The sequence below is a fragment of the Oreochromis niloticus genome, linkage group LG23, assembly GCF_001858045.2.
Source record: "Oreochromis niloticus isolate F11D_XX linkage group LG23, O_niloticus_UMD_NMBU, whole genome shotgun sequence".
Lineage (NCBI taxonomy): Eukaryota > Metazoa > Chordata > Actinopteri > Cichliformes > Cichlidae > Oreochromis > Oreochromis niloticus.
In genome coordinates, this window is record NC_031986.2 from 30,348,351 (window position 1) to 30,371,063 (window position 22,713).

Sequence of the window (22,713 nt, forward strand, 5' to 3'; positions counted from 1 at the left end):
GTGTGAAATCAGCACAGCATTTCAGAAAATGTTAAATTTAATGTGCTTTGTTGATCTCAATTGTAAATAAAGAAATACTCACATTGCTAGATGGCAAACAGAAAATCTTAGATGCCTCTTTAGTTTTTCATCCATTTAGCTGTCAAGACAACAAGAAAGCTGTTATTAATGTCACCCAGTAAGGACCAGTTACATTTTTGTATATTAACAATTCCAGCGCATATTGCTCCCAGTTAAAACCAAATCATTTTCAAACACACGGAATCCGAGCTTTCAAACTACAAAGATTACTGAAGATGACTGACAGTCATTACAGTGTGATTTATATTTCAGATTTCTTTCATTAAAAGAAGTAACTGCATTGTGATTTGCTATATTCTCTGATGTTTACATTATTTTGCTTTGTTAGACAGAGTAATGATGGCCTAAATACATATCAAAAGCTTGGGGATTTTTATTTTATTGGTGTTTCAAATAGCATCCTGAGTTACTGTAACAATGTTGTACATGTAGCAACATAATGGAAAAATGGTGTTGAAACTTAAAGTTTGAGTTTGATAATTAATATTTAAAAATACTTTTTTTCTATGATTGTGTACAATAAGAACGTCCCCATTCTGACTACATGGTTCATTCATGTGACATAGGAGCTTCAAACCTTTCCACTATACAGTGCTAGAAATGGACCATTTAAATATTACTGGTAAAAAAAATATTTTGAGGGGATTCATTCTCATCATGAACCATCTGGTAGAAGCTGTTGGAGTAATTAGGGTCCTTCTCTTTCACAGTAATGCTGCATGGATTTCCAGATACACAATGCAAAATATTACATTATCACTAATGATGGGGTCATGTTATTTCCCATCCACTCAACTCCAAATGCAGATTGAAGTAGTCACTGGTCTGCAAATGATAAACCCTTCATTTACAACATTGCCTTAATTAAAAAGTGAATGAATCCCAGCTTTGATCCGTTAAAAGTTCACTCTTGCCATCCAGATGCTCTCGATAGCAAACTGAGGTTGAGGTTGCCTCTTTTGTTCCCTCAGTGACACCCAGTGGTGAACTATCGAGACGGAAGACAGACAGAGAGGGAGAGGATAAGATGCTGATATAAAGAGAGCAAGATAGGAAGACAGACAGAGAGGAACAGAGTGTGTGCTTACTTTGGGAACCCCAGCAGAGTCCAAATGAATATCTCAACACGGTATTGATCCAGGCACTGTCACTACTATTCTTTATCTCGGCTCTCCCACCTCCCACTCCCAGTCTCTCCATCTTTTGCTCGCTGTCAAATTCAAATTCGTCTCATTTTTTCCCTACACCCTCTCCCCTTCTCTTGCTCAGATTGTCTCTCACTCATATGGTGCCCCAGGGTATAATCAAATAACTGCCACAGAGATGGAGTGTATCAGGAACTGGCATGGAGTTCAGTGTATGTGTGTGTGATCATGTTCTTGTACCTAATGTGCTCACCAAAATAGAAGATACTCAGGGGCTTAGTTACTGGACAGGCCTGGGTTATAGGGTTTAAAATTAGACTGAGGAATGTTCCAGTTTTTTTTGTGTGTGTGTTGGGTTTTTTTTTTCAGTGTCAGATATTTACATTTGAAATCATCTCTGTGCTAATTGCTAACACCAATGCATCACAGAAAAGAGAGACTGAGACTTCTGACACCATCAATTTGTGAGTCAGATATAGTTCAACTGGAAAAAATAAATATTTATACATAAGTAAATGCATAAACATGCATCTTTGTGAGCTTAATTTTAGATGTGGGAGTGACTTGCTCAGTAATCAAACAAGAATGACATGTCATGGCTCGCCTATACCTTCAATACATCCTTATTTTTTCTTTTCATCTCTTTGATGTCTTCCTGGTGCTTAATTAAATAAAGTTGTGTTACTGTTATAGTGCTTTGGAAAAATGAGTGATCAGAAACAGAGTAAGGTTTTTAAATGCCAGTTCATTTTAAATACAACTTAATACAACTACAAACAACATTATAAATGCAGCTCAACAAACAATGGGTCTAATGTGTCTGTTAGGTAATGTACAGTTGGCCAGGGAGAGAAAAAAGATTAATGTGTGACACATTAGAGATGGAGAAAGATGTAAGGAAGACAGGGCAGGTGAGGAAGATTATTTTTAAAGGTAAGGACTGTTCAGTAAGTGTAAACATCACATATTTTAGTTATTATGTTTTTGTGAAGAATATAATTATTTTAAATACTTGAGGTATTCTTTTCTCAGAATTCTGGAAAAGAACAAAAAAAAAGACATGCCCACTTTTTTTTTTTCCAGTGGCCCTAATCGTCTTTCGTACCATCATCTTTTTTTAGAACTGAAGAAGCTTCTTGGAAGAGAGTTGAAATGTCTTCAAGAAACTTGAAGAAGTCCAGTCGCTTCCTCTCCGAGCTCCTAAGACTAACTGAAGTACATGAATTTTGTGTTACTCAAAAGTTGCATTACATTTGACAATTTGGTACAGCAGGTTAAACTGGTTAGTTTGCTTGTGTGATGTACTCCATTAGACTGGGACATTGCACGCTGTGTTTTTCAAGAGTACCAGACATAACTTTATATTTATAAAGTCATAATCTTGAGTAGAGCCGTGAATATTGGAGTACCAGCACATGCCAGCTGACTACAGATATACACAAAGAAAAATCTACTTGAGCTCATGAAACAAGTTATTATGTGACTCATTGGGAAGTAATTCTTTTCCTTATGCTGCACCATGACGCCTCATCTTAGGGTTCTCCCACCTGCCATATTGTGTGTGCGCGCGTGTGTGTAGTGAGAGGGAAAAAAGGAGACCAATAACCAGGCTTAAGTTGGTTCTTCTGCCTAATCAGCCACTAACTCCCCTAGATCCTTCTGCAGTAATACCACAGAAGAAGAGAATGAGAGAGCGAGAGAGAAAGGGAGAGAAGTCACATAACAGACAATCAGAGATAAATGAAGAAAATGTGGGAGAATTATAGATGAGGAGGGATGGGATGACAATGCTGCCAAACAGAGGACAGAGAAGTATATAGAGACTACAGGTCATAGGAATGATCAGATAGATAGATAGATAGATAGATACGGTATTGATCGCACAAGGGAAACATTAAAACAACACCTCTAATATTGGATTTTATATTTGAAAACTGGACTGTGATGCACACAGACACAAAACATGCATTTAGTTCCAGCTCAAATGAGTACATGATAACAGTTAAAGCAGTGTCTGAGGATAGCGACAGTGATACCTTTAGAAGCATTCTCCTCTTCATTCATTAACATTTTGTTCTCGGTGCTTTTCTGTTGGCTGTGCTTGACCCCAATTGAAGACACCTAGATGTTTTATTTTCTCACCCATGAAGTATTCACCAGGGTTCAGCAGTCTCTCTACAGTCTGCCCTTCGCTTTTGTCTGAGTTAAAACATGTCTTTGAATGCTGATGTCTTTGCTTCTTTTTTCCTTTGGTTGCATGTCTACTTAATTATTACAACACAGAGCAGTTTTCTGTCTTTTCCTCAATATTGGGTGTTTCAGTTGTTCTTTTAGTACTTTTAGTAAGTGATGTTTAAATAATGCCTATTTTGGCATGTATTGACTGTATGGAGTTTTAGCTGTGTTCACATGCATGAAGGTATACATCTATAATATTTTGAAGTATCGGTACACTTAAGTATATTATTGTATGTATTCCATGTGTAAATAATTAATATGGATATTTACGCTTAGATAATGATGACTGGCTAGAAGTGTTCGCCAGCAAAGTATGACTAGCTGTCAGAACTCACTCCAGCAGAGTTTTAAAATCACAGGTTTTCAGTGAGGGAATCCAATTACATCCAGCACCTGGACAGACAGTGAGAACTTGAAAAGGATAGACAGAGGGGATACTGACTAGGAAAAAAGGGGGGAAAAAATCAATGACAATCCAGCTGAGGTGGAACTAAGCTTGACAATGCGTCTCCTTTCTCCTCTTTGCATTCATTTGGTGATAAAAGTGAATGTCTGCTTGGTGTTTACTTCACAAGAATCTACTGCATTAACCTTTTGAAAACTCTCAAAGATTTATTTTTATATTCATACTTTTTTTCCCTTATACTTCATGTTCCCTTCCTTTTCCTTGCCTTTATTTTCAAGTCAGTCATTACCTCTTTATATGTCCTTTCAGTGCTTTCATCTCTTTCCCGTGTTTGAATTTGTCGAAGCGTCAGTGTTATACATTACTAATAAAATGGATATTTTTCACATACCCTATGGATGTAGCCTTGAGTCTGTCTATTAACTCTAGCCTAATCAGGCTCCTGAGTACCTGACTTTTGTTCCATGTTTAAAAAAGGTCTGCTGATGTTCTTAGTAAACACCTGTTTCTACTTCTGTTTGGGAAGATGGTGCCGGTGTGGGGGGGTCAGCTGTTTGTCAGGCTGGACATGGTTCTTTTAGGCTTAAAGGTTAAACCAGTGAAAGACCTGTAGTTGAATGATACTACGTGCACTCTTGTCAATGTACTAAGAGAAGATGGAAGAAGGATCAACTTCAAGTTTCTTTACACATTATAAGAAAAAGTGTGCTGGAGTACTAGATAGCCATGCTGGGAAAAACCCAATTTTTATCAAACTTTGTGTTAAACAACAGCCACATACCTCACTTTTTTTAGCACTCTCCCCTCTCTTATAAATCCTTGTGATTGTACTTGTATTGTACCCTGACCTGCACCTTTTGACAAAATTCTTACAGTTTTTGAAGAAAAGATTTCTACTATGAGGCATTTTCTCTTTGGTCCTCTTTGGTCCGTGTATTGTTGACATAATTAATTCCTCACTGATGTCTGGCTGTATCCCAGCTGCTTTCAGACATGCTGTAGTACAGCCCCCCCATCAAAAAGATGAATTTGATTTCTCCATTCCCTCAAACTTTAAGCCCATTTCTAAGTTCCCTTTTCTATCAAAAAAGAAAAGGAAAGAGAAGAAATGGAAAGAAAAATCAGCTTGTGACCAACTACAGTTCTAGTTGTATTTAAACAGTATGTCTGAGAAGTTTCTTTCTGGTTTCAAATCACAACATAGCACAGAAAAATCCCTTTTAAGAGTTTTTTGATGACCGGGTTTTTAATTGTTGATTCTGGTAATTCTGTTGTCCTTTTGCTCTGGGACTCTTCAGAATAGTGTTCATCATGTGTGTCTCCACTTCTGGGATACTTCAAGGTGCCACTGTGGCTCCCATTTTCATTCTGAGGGGTCTGACAAAATGCTTTTCTCTCTATACCAGATCTTTATTTGAGCAACTAAACCTTTTATATAAGTATGACAACATCATCAGTCAGTTGTCTTCTGACTGTCACCTGATTGTAAGGAACTTTGGCCTGGTTTTTCACTGACTGATGTGATAAACTGATTAAACCTGTTGTTGAAATAACCTTTTTTTTGCTTAAGGCTTCTCAGTAAAGTAAAGGTCTACCTCCTTCCGTTTGACTTGGAAAACCTATTTTCACGCCATTCTTACCTCTTGATTAGACTTCTGGAATTCTTTGTATGCTAAACTTGTTCAGTTGTTATTCTGTCGCTTGCAGGCTGATCAAAATGCAGCATCTCCCTTTTAACAGGGAAGAAATGGCATACTGGCCTTCTTTCAGTCCATTTCAGAATCCAGTTTTAAAGTATTACCTGTTCTTAATAGTCTGGCTGCCATACTTACTCTACTGAACTTTTACAGCCTTAAAGTTCAACGAGAGGCCCGATATATGTGTGTATATATATATATATATATAGATATATCTATATCTATATATATATATAGATAGATATATATCTAAACATACTAGGGGTGCAACAATACACAAAATTTACGGTTCGGTTCGGTTCGGTTCGATACTTTGGTGTCACGGTTCGATCTTTTTTTGATACAACAAAATTTTCATTCATTTTTTAATTTGTAATTTATTAAAATTATAAATACTTCTTTTAACTCAAAACTGATATGTGGAAAAGAGAGTTTATTACAGAGAAATGGCTCTTTCCAAAATAAAAGTTAAAATTAAATTAATTTAAATTAAACATATCAGGTCCCCATAAGGGGGATGTTTTCTACAACAGAAAAGGGTCGCATGTCGACAGCAATAAAAGTAGCAATTGCCCTGTCTATTTCTTTTCCCCTCTTAGAATCATGTGCTAACGGCTGTCTAAATGACTCGGGTAAAGTTTGTAGCATGTGTGCTTGTTGCTGTTTTTGTCTGCTTCCAATTGTCTTTGCACTAGGATTATGTCAGCGTAAATGTGCATATTCGTTGTGTTCCCACTAGTGCTGTCAGCGTTAATCTCGTAAGGGTGGAGGAGGTTCAATTTCGGGTAGCGTTGAGGCAGTTGCCATGTTGCAACGAGGTTAACTTCTGTCTCGCTAGCTTGTGCGACGCTCAGTGGATCTGCGCTCGACAGTGCAGCCTAGGCGGAATAGTCGAATGCAGATCCACTGAGCTCTCAACACAGACAGCATCGTCAGAAGAAAAGTTGATAAAATAAATTAAAAATTTTGTATTGTTCAATACATATGCGTACCCAACCGAAAGCACTGTATCGAACGGTTCAATACCAATACATGTATTGTTGCACCCCTAATATATACGTAATTGGTGTAAGGTCAAAATAAACACGCTTGAGCTTCATGGGGAGAAAAAAAATGCTATACAATACAACAATACAATACCCTCTTACCCTCATGATAAGGCAAAAGGGAGATTTTTTTTAAATGTAGAGACTAAATAAAAGCCATATAACAGTGAGTTAGCAGATATTATGAATATGCTATGATTCAGATATGCAGAACCGCTTCTAAAGATTCTCAATCAAACTCATCAGAAATAAAACATGAGAGATGCATCGCTCAGAAATAAAGCAGATGCTACATCAATTTTAGCCAGTGTTTGTTTTCTCTTATTTCTAATCTTGTGAGTGTGAAATGGTGTGCAACCTTCGCAAAGTACCACCAGTTGCATTTTCAGATTGAGGTAACAGCTGTGTTAACTGAACTTGAGCTACTGTGTCCTGCACTTAACATGCTAATTATCGCAGCACAATAATTCTTGTTGGTGTGGATAAGAGAGGGAAAAATTTTGAATGTTAAGTCACTTGAGGTAAAAATGTTACTACGGCACACCAAAAACTAAATAAATAAATAAATAAATAAATAGCAATAGGTCATGGAAAATGTGAAACGACTAATAAATACATTTTGAGATCACCTACCCAACAATATTTGAAGTGTTTGCTTTGCTTGGTATTCCTCATAAACATATACACAGACATGAAACCAACATTTTTTCAAAACATGAATTATACACCAGAAGCTATTGTGTAGTTCACACTGACAGTAGTTGTTAAGTTACTGTAGTCAGATACAGTCTAGCTCAAGTTGGATTATACAGGTATTACTGAACAGCTATGTGTGTGCTATTTCAGAAGAGAGATAAAAGGTTTTTCATTTCCTTCACAGCAATTGGTCTCTCCATAGTAGAGTGTAAAAGCTATCAGCCAGACTAGAGTAAACACAGGTTAGAGTAAAGGTAGTGATCCCATCCTAGAGGCCTCTCTGATACAGTTTGTAACTGTGGATACATCATGAGAGAACACAGGCTACATAGTAACAAAATCCTAAAGCCCCATCCACACAGGAAGCAATTTGCTTGATGCGAATTACTCTGTCACTGACGGCTGGTTGCTAGTGGATGTTCCATGGTCTGGTTGCCTAGGTAACGCTTCAACATATTTATGACCCTATTGTATGTCAAGCAGCAGTATTAAATCACTACTTCAGTTGAAATGACTAAGTCACTGAAGTCACTAAATATCAGTTTGTATGCTTTTTGGTCCCCACATCAAGTTTCGAGTGAGTTTCTTCCTGAGTAGATGAAGCCTAAGGGGGATTGTACTGGAGCTGATCCCAACATATTTAAAATATAAAACCTAAACACACATTTGTTACCCAAATTCTGCTCACTTTTTTCTATCTGGTAGTATTGTGCAGCTGAGCAACCACATGACAATAGCCAACCTCATCAAGGTAGCTAAAATGAAACATTAGCTCCAAAGACTTCAGACAACTTTTCTGGCCATGCTCAGATTCACAAAGTTCTGCCTTTAAGAAAATCTTTTTGTGGAACCTTTTTCTATTTCTGTGTGTGAAAATTATATTCACCATTGCATTTTATTGGTAGATAAATGTAATTCTCCAGATACAGGGCTCTCCAGTAGCATACTAGACTCCAGATATGACCATATCACACGTATCTTCACACTTGTAATTGAGTTTATTCATGACCTTGTTCTTGTCATGGTGTTGTGTCCTTTCTAGAAAAGAAGTTCTACTTTACAAAAAGCATGAAACTTTAGAAGAAAAGGATGTGTCTTTTTTTTCTTGCTGGTTTTGAAGCGGTTAACCTTTTTGTTGCTTCAGCTTTTACTTTTATCAGTTGTCATGGGAGCTTTCTCTAAAACGTTATAAGCAGTACATTCATTATTTCAAACACTGTCAGCATCAGTTTGTGTCAAAGATCCTTTTTTTAAATTTTTTTTTTTTTTTAGGTTGGGCTTAATGATGTAAAGGTTTACTGAAACTGTAAAATAAGGTTTATCAAAGAATTCAATTGGAACAATATCTGACTAATAATAGTTGCAGTTACAATTTGCTGTACAATTTTTAGATAAGAGTACACAAGATACGGCAGTAATCTATAAAAACAATACTGTACAACAATAGAGACAAATTTACACTATACATGGTAGGGAAGAAACATGTACACTGTGCAATACTCTCCAGTGCTTTTTCTTTTCTTTTTAGGTTAAATAAATTAAACTGCTATATGGATTAAAAGTAGAGGCATAATCAATGCTAAATCCCATAGTAAGTTTTTTTACAGCTTATTATAAAAATGGCATTGGTCTCTGTCATGACAGCTATATAGGGAAAAATAATGTTAAACTTTAGTTTTTTCATTCCTAAAGTCATGGTTATAACCACTTGGAGTTACAAGTGATTGTACTAATAGACAGTGTAAAGTTAGCGTCTGACACTTGGTAAATACATTTCATCTGTGCACGCTTTTCTATTTCCACAATCTATCTTCTATTAAGAGATGGCCTCAGACTTATTTTGACATGTGATGAAATGGGAGACTTTCATTATGGATATGAGGCAGATAAATCTTTAGCAATGCTATCATGTCAATATGGACCAAAATCCAGCACTTTGTTGAAACCATATGATGAAGAAATAAGAGCGGTCTGAAGGCAAACAGGGTTCAACCCAGTACTAGCAAAGTGTGACTAATGAAGTGGCCATTGCGTGTATACTGGGAAAAAAAGATATAATAAAAATGCTATTCCGTATCTATATAGTTACAAAACATCAAACTTTTGGAAACAGATCAAATCGTTATCAGACATAATCTGTGGAATAAATTGGTAAGAGCAATTATAGTGTCTGATCTGCCAGACTCTCCTGACACTCCTTTAAGAGAGAAACTACTCCTGTGGAAACTGTGCACAAAGCTGTACTTAAATAAAGTGGAGAAAGATGGCCTAAGACATGGGAGGAAAATGTTTAAATCCAGCAAAAACACAGTTATATGCCTTTTAATATACCTTCAGTCTAAAAAATATGGCTATCCAGTTTTCCTTTGTGTTCATTTACTGAATTGATGATATTTAAATCTTCAAAACTCCCCAACTTTGTTTGTTAAGGACATTTCTCTACAGTATTAACCACATAAGTGACACTTTTTATGCTATCAAGTCCTTGAATATAGGCAAGAAGGAGGAATGGCTAGCCAGGGACACTGATGTCTTTATGCAGAGGTCTGCTGTGTTCTTTTGGTATCCACCGTTGAAAATGCTGATTTGCAGCAGAATGTTGTAGCAAATGATGAGCATGTAAAAGGGGTCATGTTCTGTAAGCAGGGAACGTCTGAAGCAGGGACCTCGTTTTGTCCAGAAAGTGAAAGTCAAAGTGAGCTTCTTGCAGAGGCAGGTTTTGATAGAGCTCAATCAACTCGGTTTACAGAGAAGCTGTAGTGTCCCAAGGGCAGATTTTTAAATGGGTTTTCAGTGCACAGTAGAGCTTGTTTTTTCCAAGCTGAAATCCTTGAAGTAAGTTTCTTTCTTTTTTTTATCAGCTTTTGCAGAAACTCATTCTCAAGCATGAAGCTGATTGTTCCCTCTGGTTTGTTCTTAAAGTTTTTAGAAAGTCTAGCAAACCCTGTTATATGTCAGGTTTGAATACCTCCAGCCTCCTATGAAAAGCATACACTTTCTTATACAAGGTCAGTCCCTGTGTTGTTTCTGCCCATAAGTTTGACATTGAGGAAATGGAGTTGTGGAGTTATCGGGATACAAAATAACAGCTTCTATTTTCTTCTCTTTATTGTTTCAGGAGATGCACAAACATTTTGGGTTTTACATTTATTTTCAGACCTAAAATCTGATACCAAAACACTTTTTGTAAGGCCCCATTATTGTAAGGGAGTAAATCATCAAATGTTTTTAGTCGCGGTCTGAAATGTGTGCAGAATTTGCGAATGCAATGCAGCTGTTGCCTGCAAAAAACCATGTTATAACTTCTGAGTACTTTTCATCAAGAATAAAACAAAAGACTGTTGGTTCAATTGTGTAATAGTACTTCATTTGATCACATCAGCGTACACATTTTTTAAGAGTTGTATAAATGCCCTCTCTCTCATTTCATACGCAGCAATACACTACAGAGAATCTAATGTGATATTTTGCTTGCATTGTTTCCACCAGATTAACTGACACCTGACAAAAGTCATTTTTATCCCACAGAAAAAGGAGAAAAACATACTTGAATATGAAAAGATGCAGAAAAACTTACAGTACATTCTACATGCAGTCATTCACATTACTAAAATTATTTCTGGCAGCCTTTTGTTAGAGCTCATTATCAGCAAAGTCACCAAAATATATATATATAAATAAATATTATTTAAATAGACTTACTTACTTACTTAGCACTTAGTTCCTCCTACACCGGGCGGCGCATCGGGCAGCTAGTGATCTCCATCGATGTCGGTCAGCAGCGACTGCTTCAGCTTCGTCCCAGGCAATGTCGACAGTTCTCAGATCGTCCATGAATGTTCGACGCCATGTGGTCTTTGGTCGGCCTTGCTTTCGCTTGCCAGTGCGTGGACGCCATGTCATGGCAATCTTAGCTGGGCGCTGAGGGGGTAGGCGTAAAATATGGCCCGCAAAGTGGAAGCGCCTTTCTGCAACAACATCGGCTAATGGGCGGGTGCCTGCTCTTCGTAGGACCTCCTCATTTGTTATTCGGTCCCGGTAGGAAATTCTCAGGATTTGCCGCAGGCCACGTTGTTGAAGCACGTTCAGGTGTTGAATAATTGCACTTATTGAGCCCCAGGTTTCACTAGCGTAAAGTGCAGTAGGGAAGACGATAGAGTTCAGTAGTCTGATCTTGACCCTAACATTCAGGGAGGTCGAGTTCCAAATAGGTTGGAGACGTCGCAGGACACCAACTGCCTTCCCTACTCTGGCGTCGACATCCTGATCAGAGACCCCGTCATTCGAGATGATGCTGCCAAGATATGTAAAATTCTCCACCTCTTCAGTACGTTGTTGGTTGATCATGACAGGAATGCGGGCACGTGCATAGCCAACTCGGAGTACCTTGGTTTTTTTGGCGCTGATTCTTAATCCAACTTTCGTCGCCTCCCTCTGTAGGGCCGCGGTCAACTTTTGGAGGTCTTCCTGAGTCGAGCCCAGCAGGGCGATGTCATCTGCAAAGTCCAAGTCAGTGAGATTATGCGCTTCGTGCCAGGGCACACCGATGCCAGCTTGGTCAACTGATCGTCGCATGATGAAGTCAATTACCAACAGGAAGAGGAAAGGGGATAGCACGCATCCTTGTCGGACACCAGTATTGATCTTGAAGAAATCTGTGCAGCTGTCATCCGTCCGGACGCAGCAACGCGAGTTGGAGTAGAGACAACGAAAGGCATCTACAAACTGCTGAGGGACTCCATAGTGGCGTAGGATAGCCCATAGAGTCGGCCGGTGGACGCTGTCAAAAGCCTTCTCGAAGTCAATGAAATTAATAGAAATCTTCCTTTGGTATTCCAATGTTTGTTCAATGATCATGCGGAGGGTGAAGATTTGCTCGACGCATGACCGGCCACTCCGAAACCCAGCCTGCTCTTCTCGCAATCGTTCGTTCACTGCGTGTCGTAGCCGATTCAAAAGAGCGAGGCAAAACACTTTCCCGGGTACCGACAGCAACGTGATGCCCCGCCAGTTGTTACAGTCACCCAAATCAACTTTTTTTGGAAGTTTGATGATGGTGCCTTTTGTCCAATCATCGGGTACATGTGATGTTGACCAGCAGGCGTTTAGGAGTCTTGTAAGGGCGGCTTCAAGATGGGGTCCGCCATGCTTCAGCATTTCGGCGAAGATTTCGTCCAGGTCTGTGGCCTTTCCACTCTTGAGGAGTCGGATCGCTGTCTTGACTTCAGTGATGCTGATTTGTCCGATATCGACAGGAAGAAGGTCCATGGAAGGTGCCAGGTATACACTATGCAGTAGTATACTAAAGCCTAAAATGGTCACTTTTGGACTGGTGACTAGTGTTAATATACAGTAAGTTTAACCAATCAGTCAATTAATCTCTGAATCCCTGAGCCTGGTTCTGCTGGAGGTTTCTTCCTGTTAAAAGGGAGTTTTTCCTTCCCACTGTTGCCAAAGTGCTTGCTCATAGGGGGTCATATGATTGTTGGGTTTTTCTCTGTATGTATTATTGTAGGGTCTACTTTACAATATAAAACGCCTTGAGGAGACTGTTGTTGTGATTTGGTACTGTATAAATAACATTCAATTGAAAATTGAATAGAATTGAATATTGTGGCAAGAGCTACGAAATGATCTCATGAATACCTCTAAAAAGATTGTGTCACCTGTTGTGCAGGAGACTTATGCATTTGCATATATGGTTCCCAATGTCAAGCATAAAGGAGTGGTAATGTGAGGGGGCTTTGCTGGTGGCATAGCTTATCACGTATATGTAAATCTGAAAAAACATGTTTTTTATCCTGGAAATTCCGTTTCTCTTGTTATTCCTTTCACTTTCCTTCTGTCAATGCCTCCATCACATCACTCATACACACTTTGAGTTCTCTGTCCATCTTGTGTTTGCTTACTTTTGGACCCACGCTGCTTTCAGTGAAGCCTCCATTGCCCGTTCTTGCTGTTTCATTGATTTTGTATTATCTTGCTGGATGCTTGATCTGACAACTTCAACTGATTTAGTTTTCTGGTTCTTACATCCTCCTTTTCTGAATGGATTTTCTTAATGGTCACATATGGTGTTACAGTGGAATTTTGTTACCACCCTGAACTGTGGTCTCTTTTTTCATTGCAAAAGAAGCACATTGTTCTGACCACTTTAATTATTTTTTGCATCGCCTTCTTTTAGAATCAAGAAACTACCACAGTGTTGGCAACTGCAAAGACAAGTATATTTGTATACACTGGGTTAAATAATTATTTGATTTGTTGAATTTGTAAGTTTGCTCACTTTCAAAGAAGCAAACTTCAATTTTGGGGAAAGAGTTAGAATATCAACCAATAATCCAGAAAAAATAAATTACAAAAAGGTTAGTAAGTTAGTTAAGTATTTAATCACCAAACAAATCATTACTCAGTACTTTGTACAAAAACCAGTGTTGCAAATTGAACTGGTAAGGTGTTTCTTGTAATTGGCCTCTGGGTTTTCACACACTTCATGAGTGATTTTGGCTCTGTCCTCTTTGCAGAAACTCTCTAAATCATTTCGTTTTCTTGGCTGCCGCTTGGCAATTCGAAGCTGCAGTGCTTTCCCCAGATTTTCTATAGGACTGAGGTCTGGAACTTGGCTAGGTGAATGTGTTCCCAACTGCCTTCAGATCATTAATAAAGATAAGATAAGATAAGATGACCTTTATTAGTCCCACAGGTGGGAAATTTGTTTTGTTACAAACAAAATTATAAACTCCTCTCATGTAGTTCTGGGTGGATACAGTAATTTTCTTATGATTATCCTCACCTCACATGCCAAGAGCTAGGATGACCAAGGGTTAATTTATAAAAATTTATTTCAAATTTCTAACTTTTATGTAATGTATTTTATCTTGTGTTTTATGTGTTTATATTATTCTATCTGTCTTCATTAAAATGAAACTACAATACAAATTATATACTGTTCAGTCCTTTGTAAGTGGTCAAACTTACAAATTCAGTATTAGGTCAAATAATTATTTAACCCAGTAACGTTTTCAATGAAATTGTCACTCTTATAGCTAGCATAGAAAATGATGCTTTTTAGTATGTATTCCCAAAAGTATTTGCTCGTCTGCCTTCACACACGTATGACTTCAAGTGACATGCCATACTTAATTCATTGGGTTTAATATGATGTGGACCCACCCTTTGCAGCTATAACAGCTTTAACTCTTCTGGGAAGGCTTTCCACCAGGTGTGGAATAAGGGCTGGCTCACAGCCTCTGCTGTAATTCATTCCAAAGGTGTTCTGTTGGGTAGAGGTCATTTTGTCATGTTTGAAGAGGAAAGGGCCAACTCAGTCCAGTGGGGCGTGCTTTGCACCACTGCATCTGACCCCTTTGCATTGCGCTTGGTTATGTAAGGCTTGGATGCAGCTGCTCAGCCAGGGAAGCACATTCCAAGAAGCTTTCTAAACGCTGTTCATGAGCTAATATGACAGCCACATGAAGTTAGGGGCATCTAGCAGTTGGTGACCACTGTGTGCTTCCCAGTTGTGTCAACTTTGTTATAATATCACTAATAGTTGACTGTGGATATTTAGTAGTGAGGACATTTCACTAATGGACTTGTTGCACAGGTGGCATCATATCATGGTATCGCGCTAAATTCACTCCTGAGACCCATTCTTTCACAAATGTTCATAGAAGCAGTCTGTATGCCTAGGTGCTTGATTTTATATACCTGTGACCATGGAAGTGATTGGAACACCTGAATTAGATGATTTACTTTTGCCAATATAATGCACTTCATTATGGATAATGACACTATTATACTGTAAGATTTGTTTTCTTCACAGCATTGTACTTTCTGTTTTTTGTTTCACAGTAGCACCACACTATAATAGATACACAAACAGTCCCACAATGCCATATTAATGGTTTCAGTAGTTAAGTGATCCACTAGCAAAAGTAATATTTTTGTTTTATGAATGTCTGAGCAGTGGGGATAACACCTGTGCAGCTTAAATTCTCCTTGATGATGCAGGTGGAATTTGATTTATTCTGTGCAATAGATGGAAGATGTGCATTTATCACTAGGATTAGAAAGCGCTGAGAGTCATTCTTAAATAAATGGACATTTCAGAATGTATTTTTTTAAGTCACAAGGACATCTAGTTTCATAGAGGACATTCCTGATTGATGAGTAGGACACCTTTAATCCAAAGGTATCACTGTCATTCATGCTAAAGAGGCACTTTCTTCCTTTTGTGTTTCAGAAAAACTAACATTGATTGAACATGTGTGTGTGTGTGTGTGTAGGTGTGCGTGTTTATGCGTGACAAAGGAGACGCAGTATGGTTCAGGCATCGTTTTGTGCCAGCAGAGGATTTGAACATTTCATGCTTTTTTTCTTTGTTTTAACCCCAGCAGTAACCTTCAGCACAAAAGCAATATAATATTTAAGAAGTTGTCAAACCCAAGCTGATTAATGCTCATGTTCTTATAAATAATAACCCATTACACCCATTTTAGCATTACAATATTTTAACCACCAGGAGAAGGTCAGAGCAAACCTAAGTGTTGAGGCACAGAGAGGGTCTGTACTGTAAAAGAAAGCGAGCTGTACATAAGCCATACAAAGGGCACTTAGTACAGAGTGGATGCCACTTGGGAATCTTTGAGCCTGGCCATTTTCCTCTGGTTTAACAGTTCTCCATAACCCCACCATCCTGAACCCAAGAAACACAGAGAAAATATGTCAATTTGACATAAAGCACCGCATAGTGCTTGTTAGAAATGCTATACTAAAGTGACTACAGTGTGCAATTCAAATTATTTCTGTAAAATATTTATGTTTTTATAAAAAACTATTCAACCTGTATTCACAAGCTTGAATAGTAGATCAAAACTGGTTATGTTTCTTTTCTGTGTTTCATTTTTTTCCATATTCATTGGCATTTTATGACCTTTGACTTCTCTTAACTTCTTTGTTCGGATGTCTTGCTTATCAGTCTCTGAATACAAGCCATTCGCTAATTCTTCCATCTGTTAACATGTGACGCACTAATGCTTATGGGAAATATGGTGCTTGTAAAAAATGTCTAAAAGCAAAATATTAAATGAGCAACACCACAACATGCAGCTTTGTGATTACAGGGAATAATTCATTTCAATGGGAAAATTAATTAACACAGTGTGTGTCCGCGTAGGTGTGTGTGTGTGTGGTGTTATCTTCATCATGACAGCAATGATTTTTAAAGTCCTCATCAAAAGTTTCAGAAAAAAGCAGTCTGACCACAGAGAGTGACAGCTACAGATATCCCCAGGGCTCAAATAGCTCTTGAAGCCATGTCTTTGTGCGAGGGCACAACAGCTGTATCCGTGCGTTTCATTTTAATTCTTCTCCTCTGAATGCAGGAGGTGAGGATTCTTTTGGGGGAACTCTGCACATATGCAACTTGACATCAACAACAGGGGCATATTTTGAGGCAGATGCTGCGTTCAATAATTCACATATTTATTCAGAGGCAGCACACAGGGTTTGATGAAAACTTTCTCCTTGTTTCTTCTTGGAAATGCATAAATATGCAAACTGTTAAGTAAAACTTCTATTCCCTGTGTGCTCACCGTGGCTGCTATATTGACTAGTTAAGTGCATTGCCAGTTTCACCCCATCATCTATGGGGAATTCAACTTTTTTTTTCCTTTAACGTTTGTTTTTGTTCCAGTATCCTGAGGGTGCCCGATGAGTCATGCACTTCTGAGCGTTTGTTCCAGTCCATCACAATGTTGTACAGCATCCTGCAAGTTTAAACCGAACTCTGAAAGCTTGATTTACATTTGTTACATTTTACCAAAAGATAGGCTTAACTACCATGAAGTCATCCTTGAATTTTAAATGCATTCATCTTGATTTTTAACAAGAGGTTACCATTATCAGTCATCAGCTTCTGCTACCGAACTTGGTTAGCAAGATACACCCATATGGATGCATCTTACAGACACAGATGCCTGCTAATTAGTGCTAAGTAGCAAACTACTACTACAACAAAAAAATCACTCAGCAAAACAGAAGCACAGAATTCCCGGAGGGTGTACATCACAACAGGCCATATTAATGAAATGCTAAAGAGTAGTTCCTTTAAGTCCAAATGAGTGAGAAATTAGTGAAAATAAATGTAAATGAATGTAAATGTCTGTACCCACAGATCATATTGTACCTTTTTCATTTTTTTATGTGCAATTTTCACTCATTTTAGTTGTATACTTTCCTAAATGAGCGATGTTTACAATAAACACAAACTTTGCCTGAACAAAATGACATAAGGCAAAGGTGTATATACAGATATATATCTAAATAAAAAGCTTCTGCAGAATCAGTATCAGTTTTACTTGTTTAGTGATGGGGCAAGAAAAAACAAAGTGCTCACATATGAGATAACTCTTAGTGACAGTCAGGCGAGAAGAGAAAAAGCAGTAAAACCACCAACATAACTAGGCTCATGGAGGGCAGCCACCTGCTTTGACCCTTCGATGTGAGGGAAAGGCAAACAGAGAAAAGAAGAAGACCTGACAGTTTGCAGGTTTGTGGTGCCAGCAATTGCAACAATGTTGAGAACAGAGAAGGAAAAAAATGCTTAATCCACATAAGATTTTATGTGGATATAAAATATCCTGCTCATAGCATGGTAATAATATAAATATCCTGCACTATCATGGAGAAATAACTGAAAAGTAACACTTACTTTTCCTGTTGAAAGCATTTACACCGGTCAAAACTGGATGAAATAAAAACTAATAGGATGTTCAAGACTGCTGCAGTGTGCCGTGTTTGAACTTCTGATATCATGAACTCTCTGCTGTTTGGTTTGACTCTATTTGAAAAAAAAAAAAGAAGGAAAGAAGACGGAAAGAAAGAAACTTCTACAAAGGCAGCACAATGACTTTGAAGTCACAGTGAGGTACTTTGTTTTTTGAGGACATTACATAGTATACTGAGGTGACAGTGAGGTAATTTTAGGTGGCGTGTAGTCATGGTTGACTTTGTGTAGCCATCCGCCTGTGAGTTTGTGTGTGTGTTTGACACCACAACACAAAAGCTGAGCAGCTCTGTGGCCTTGAGAGCACTTACTGTTGTTTCCTGTCAAAAACTTGACAGGTCACTCCACTCTTTCCCGCTTATAATAGAAGAGAACAAATTAGAATATATGAAAAAAAACAAGAAACTGGAGGGAAAAGTGTCTTTTTTTTATTTCATGCTATGGAGAAATAAATCATTGTTGTCCCTCACTAACATTAAATGTTTCTCATACTTTAAAAGACGGGACACAGTAACTTTATCATCTTATATTTAAGACTTTTTTTCTTCTCTTTTTATTCACCCCTTTTCTTTTAGACCACCAGTTTTCTGTCAGAGGCCCAGTTTTCTTCAGAGTCACCAGAAAACCTGGACCCACTTTTCAAGTTCCATGAGACCATTGCTAAGGTAGGACCATGTAATTATTTGTAATTCTAGCAAGAATTGTGACTGTTATGACGATTTTACCACGTAAGGCAGGATCTCTTGACTTGGGACCTCTGTGCTACATATGGTATTTTCTATGCTGTGAATTTTGTCAAAATTAGGAGACAAATGTAAAGAATATGAAATTCTTCCAGATGGAAAACAATGAAAAAGCATCTACGTTCATGGTTTATCCTGCCTTGGGCAGATCTTGATTGGGAATGTCAGTAAACAGAGCATAAAATCTGAAAGGAGTGTATAGTTTGATATCACTGAGTGCACTGCTGAAGAAATCTCGTGCCATAAATGTGGCTCAAACTTTCTTGTCCCAAATGAGATTATCTCCTCCATCAGAAATTGCTAAAATACTACACTATGAGCATGTCCGTGTTGAATGAACCCGGGATAACAACTTTTACTCAATGTCTAAGCATTATGGAAAAATAGTTTGAAAATTAAAGTTTTGCCAAAATCACAAACGTTACCTTGATGGCTGCTGGACAACCTTGGTAAATATCCCACTGATGCCATTGTCAGATATTCTAGAAAAGTTTGCAAGTTTATGTACGCAAATTGTAATATTATCCTTTTATCAAATAGAGCCAAAACAAAAAGGCAACAAAATAATCTCACTTGTAAGAGGAGAGAAAACAGACTCAAATTGTAGACATATACCAAGTGACAGACAATAAGTGAGCTGCACCACAGGGTTGTAATGCTGACTGCTGATGCCTGTGACAGTCCAGACAAGCCAGTTCACCATGCAACAAATGAGACATCCTTCATGCATAAATACATGCTGTGTGGTTTTCTGTTCACAAGAATTTCCCAATCAAAATAGTTGTCAATCAAATATCATTTTATTAACAAAAACACAAACATTATTATTATTATTACTGCAATAACCTTATCAGTATTCCTTGCTTTGTGAGGAAGGTTTAATTGGATTGGACAACTTTTGCAGATGGAAAGAACAAACTGGGTCATTTTGCAAAAATGTGTTATTTATAATAATGTAAATTAATGTTAATTTTGAAAATCCAGCTATACATTTGTTTTTCACTTGTCCAGTTCATTGTAGTGGTGTAGGCTAAAGCCTGTCCCAGGCCGTCGTTAAGGTGCAACAGGTTGAGAGGCGGGATCTACCCTGGACATGGTGCCAGTCTGTTGGAGGACTAACTCATTTTGATAATTAGCCCTAGTCTTTAGCGTCGCATTACAGAATCCGATACCTGCTATGCTTCGAAACGGGTGGTGCATCATACATGCGGGAACACTGGTACCAGGCTTTTGCTGTTGCTAGGCAGCTGCAAAGCCAGCTGCTGTCAGTCACTTAGCTGGTGTAGCAAATGAAATTAGCAGGGTCATTAGCTAAGTAAAGCATAAAAAGTCACAATCCATTTTAGCTGCAACAGTCAATGCCCAGAATCTATTGATATTTACTGGAGATGAGCAGGCTTTGCAGGAACAATCACTTTATGTTCAGTTCCTCAGTACAGCAGATCTAATGAAGCTCTGACTCTGAAGAAAAGAAAAAAAAAAAAAAAAGCAAAAGCAGAGATGTGGTTTCACATCTTTGAAAATATGCACATTCAGGGCAGCTTGCCAGAAAACTTGTAAGGTGTTTCAGGGAAATAAAAAAGGCAACTTGAGGTTAAATGCACTGCATGTTTATCCACTGCCATCCCTTGTGATTGTAGCCTTCCTTTCTTGTTCTTTTGCTATAGTTGTAACATATTTTTCCCTCTACAATGACACCTCTGTAAAAGTCAGAATAAATTCACACTGCTTATGTAAGATGTTGCCAAATTAGGATTTCCATCTCAGCTAACAGGACCTTTTTAAAATAGCCCTTGCTGTTAGGAGGAACACTCTCATTGCTTATAAATGCCACCAGCTTACCATAGCTATCACCACTGTGGTAAGCTGTCACAGCGTACAAATTACATAAGGCACAGTGACATTTTCATTATCTTTTATGGAGCCCAGCTCTAAATGAAGACACTTCATTTTGTTATGTCCCTACCTTGGCACCTCATATGTGAGAAATTACACTTAGTTTACAAGTACCACCCTGGCAGAACTGTAGTAGCTCATCCTACTCCTGTGTAGGTTTGTTCTCTGTAAACAAAAGACATTTTTACTCTTTGATGCAGAGAGTGGAGATGGAACCAGATGGAAGCAGACAAATAACTGAAATCACTGGCATTTATATAGGTTGATTATTTTATGATTATTTGTCTTGACTGTGTTTATTGTCACAATGTAAAGCTTGTTGTGGAGCTCGCACACAGAAAGAAAACCTGGTGCAATGCTGTGTCTTAATGGGGATTGCCATAAACGGATTACCAAATCTGTGTGCCTGGAAATTTTTTCTAGATTTATGAGTTAAGTTTATTACTGACTATTTATTACTAATTATTTCCTGCAGCTCTTGGGTAATAGAAGTCTTCTAAAAAAGCAACTACAGCTCATTTTCTTCTCTTTCATTTCACAAAAGCATAACAACCACAGTGCCCCAGTTAGTATGATGATAAATGATAAAATGAATTATTGTCCGTTTAAAACCATACACAGCTGCGATTTCTACGATGGAAAGGGACACCAGAGAATCATTGTATGACAGAGAAATAAACATAAAGCTTAAACGCAAAAAGACTGAACGCAATTTTGTCATTTTTCATTCTTTTTATTCTTTCAAAAAGCTGGAACTCTATTTCTGTAGTTATTTGACTGCCGACAGTCGATACTGCATTATCTAAATTCAGCAAAACTAAATGTAAGCAAAACAGGTTTGAATGGTGAGTGTGTGGGCATTTGCGTATGTGTGTGCACCAGCAGCGTAAGGTGTCATTGTTCACAGTGCAGGTGACCTTCATGTCCATCCCATCCCGGCTGGATGGTGATTGCTCGCCTAAAAAGCACCTGGTTGGCAGCTCATTTTTCTCTCTTGATTTTCATTCAACAGCACCTCTTCCATTCATCTGGATAAAAAAGGTGGAAACTTACTGACCTTAAAAACAAATAGAAAACAATAATGGCAGGTCATTCTTGTGGTTGGACGTGTTTCACGGTATTGCAGCATGCTTCATATCACCTCCAACTTTATCCACAGTTGTGGGTTGACACAGATAGCGGCTTGGGTCAATAAGTTTCACTTTATAACGACTAAATAAGCACTCTCTCATGTGAGTTACTGTAGTTTTGCAAACACAATGGAAAAGGTCACAGATCGGCTTTTATTAAGTGTTAATTTATGTCTTTCACTGAGCAGCAGAGCTTTCTAGGTCTCGCATTGTTCTGTATGCTTCCTACCTCTAAGACCAGGTGTCCCAGAAACATTTTTCTGAGAGAAACTCGAGGCAATGAGAAACACTGAGAGGCAAATATAGGAAATAAACTTCATCACACTGACAGCTGAATGTTTTTTTATATGTATAACACCGCATAACACGATGATGCGAGGCTGTAAAGTCAGTGGAAGTATAGAACTTTATAAACCATTTCACATGTAGACCGCATGTTTGAAAATGAAGTTTGACATTGTGACAGTGGCATAACTGTGTTTGATGACTGATGTGTTCCACTGGCAGGGGAGATAACACATATGCCAAATGGTTCCTAGCTTACTCATTCCCCACTTTTTGGAGAGTAACGCTGATGGTAAGATGACCTGTAGGAGAAAACAAGTTGAGGTTTGGGTTAGGAAAAGTGATCCACATGTAGCTTAAGCATGATTTACTGCCTTCCCACATACTTGTTTCCACTATCACTTTCCACTATATTAGGGGGCGACCGTGGTTCAGGGGGTTTGGAAGCTCATCTTGTAAACGGAAGATTGCCGGTTCAATCCCTAGCTCTGTCTGTCTTGGTCGTTGTGTCCTTGGGCAAGACCTACTGGTGATGGCCAGAGGGGCCGATGGCGCAATATG

The 22,713-nt window shown here is 38.2% G+C and overlaps 1 protein-coding gene across 3 annotated transcripts in view; it reads left to right on the top strand.

Moving 5' to 3' along the window:
- Positions 1-22,713, top strand: part of naaladl2 (N-acetylated alpha-linked acidic dipeptidase like 2) — a 460,031-nt gene that overhangs the window by 364,621 nt on the left and 72,697 nt on the right. For all 3 annotated transcript variants that reach the window (XM_005451121.4, XM_013270770.3, XM_025903118.1), the window contains one exon: positions 18,674-18,763. In XM_005451121.4, coding sequence (XP_005451178.1) covers positions 18,674-18,763 — 90 coding nt within the window. The remainder of the gene's footprint in view (positions 1-18,673; positions 18,764-22,713) is intronic.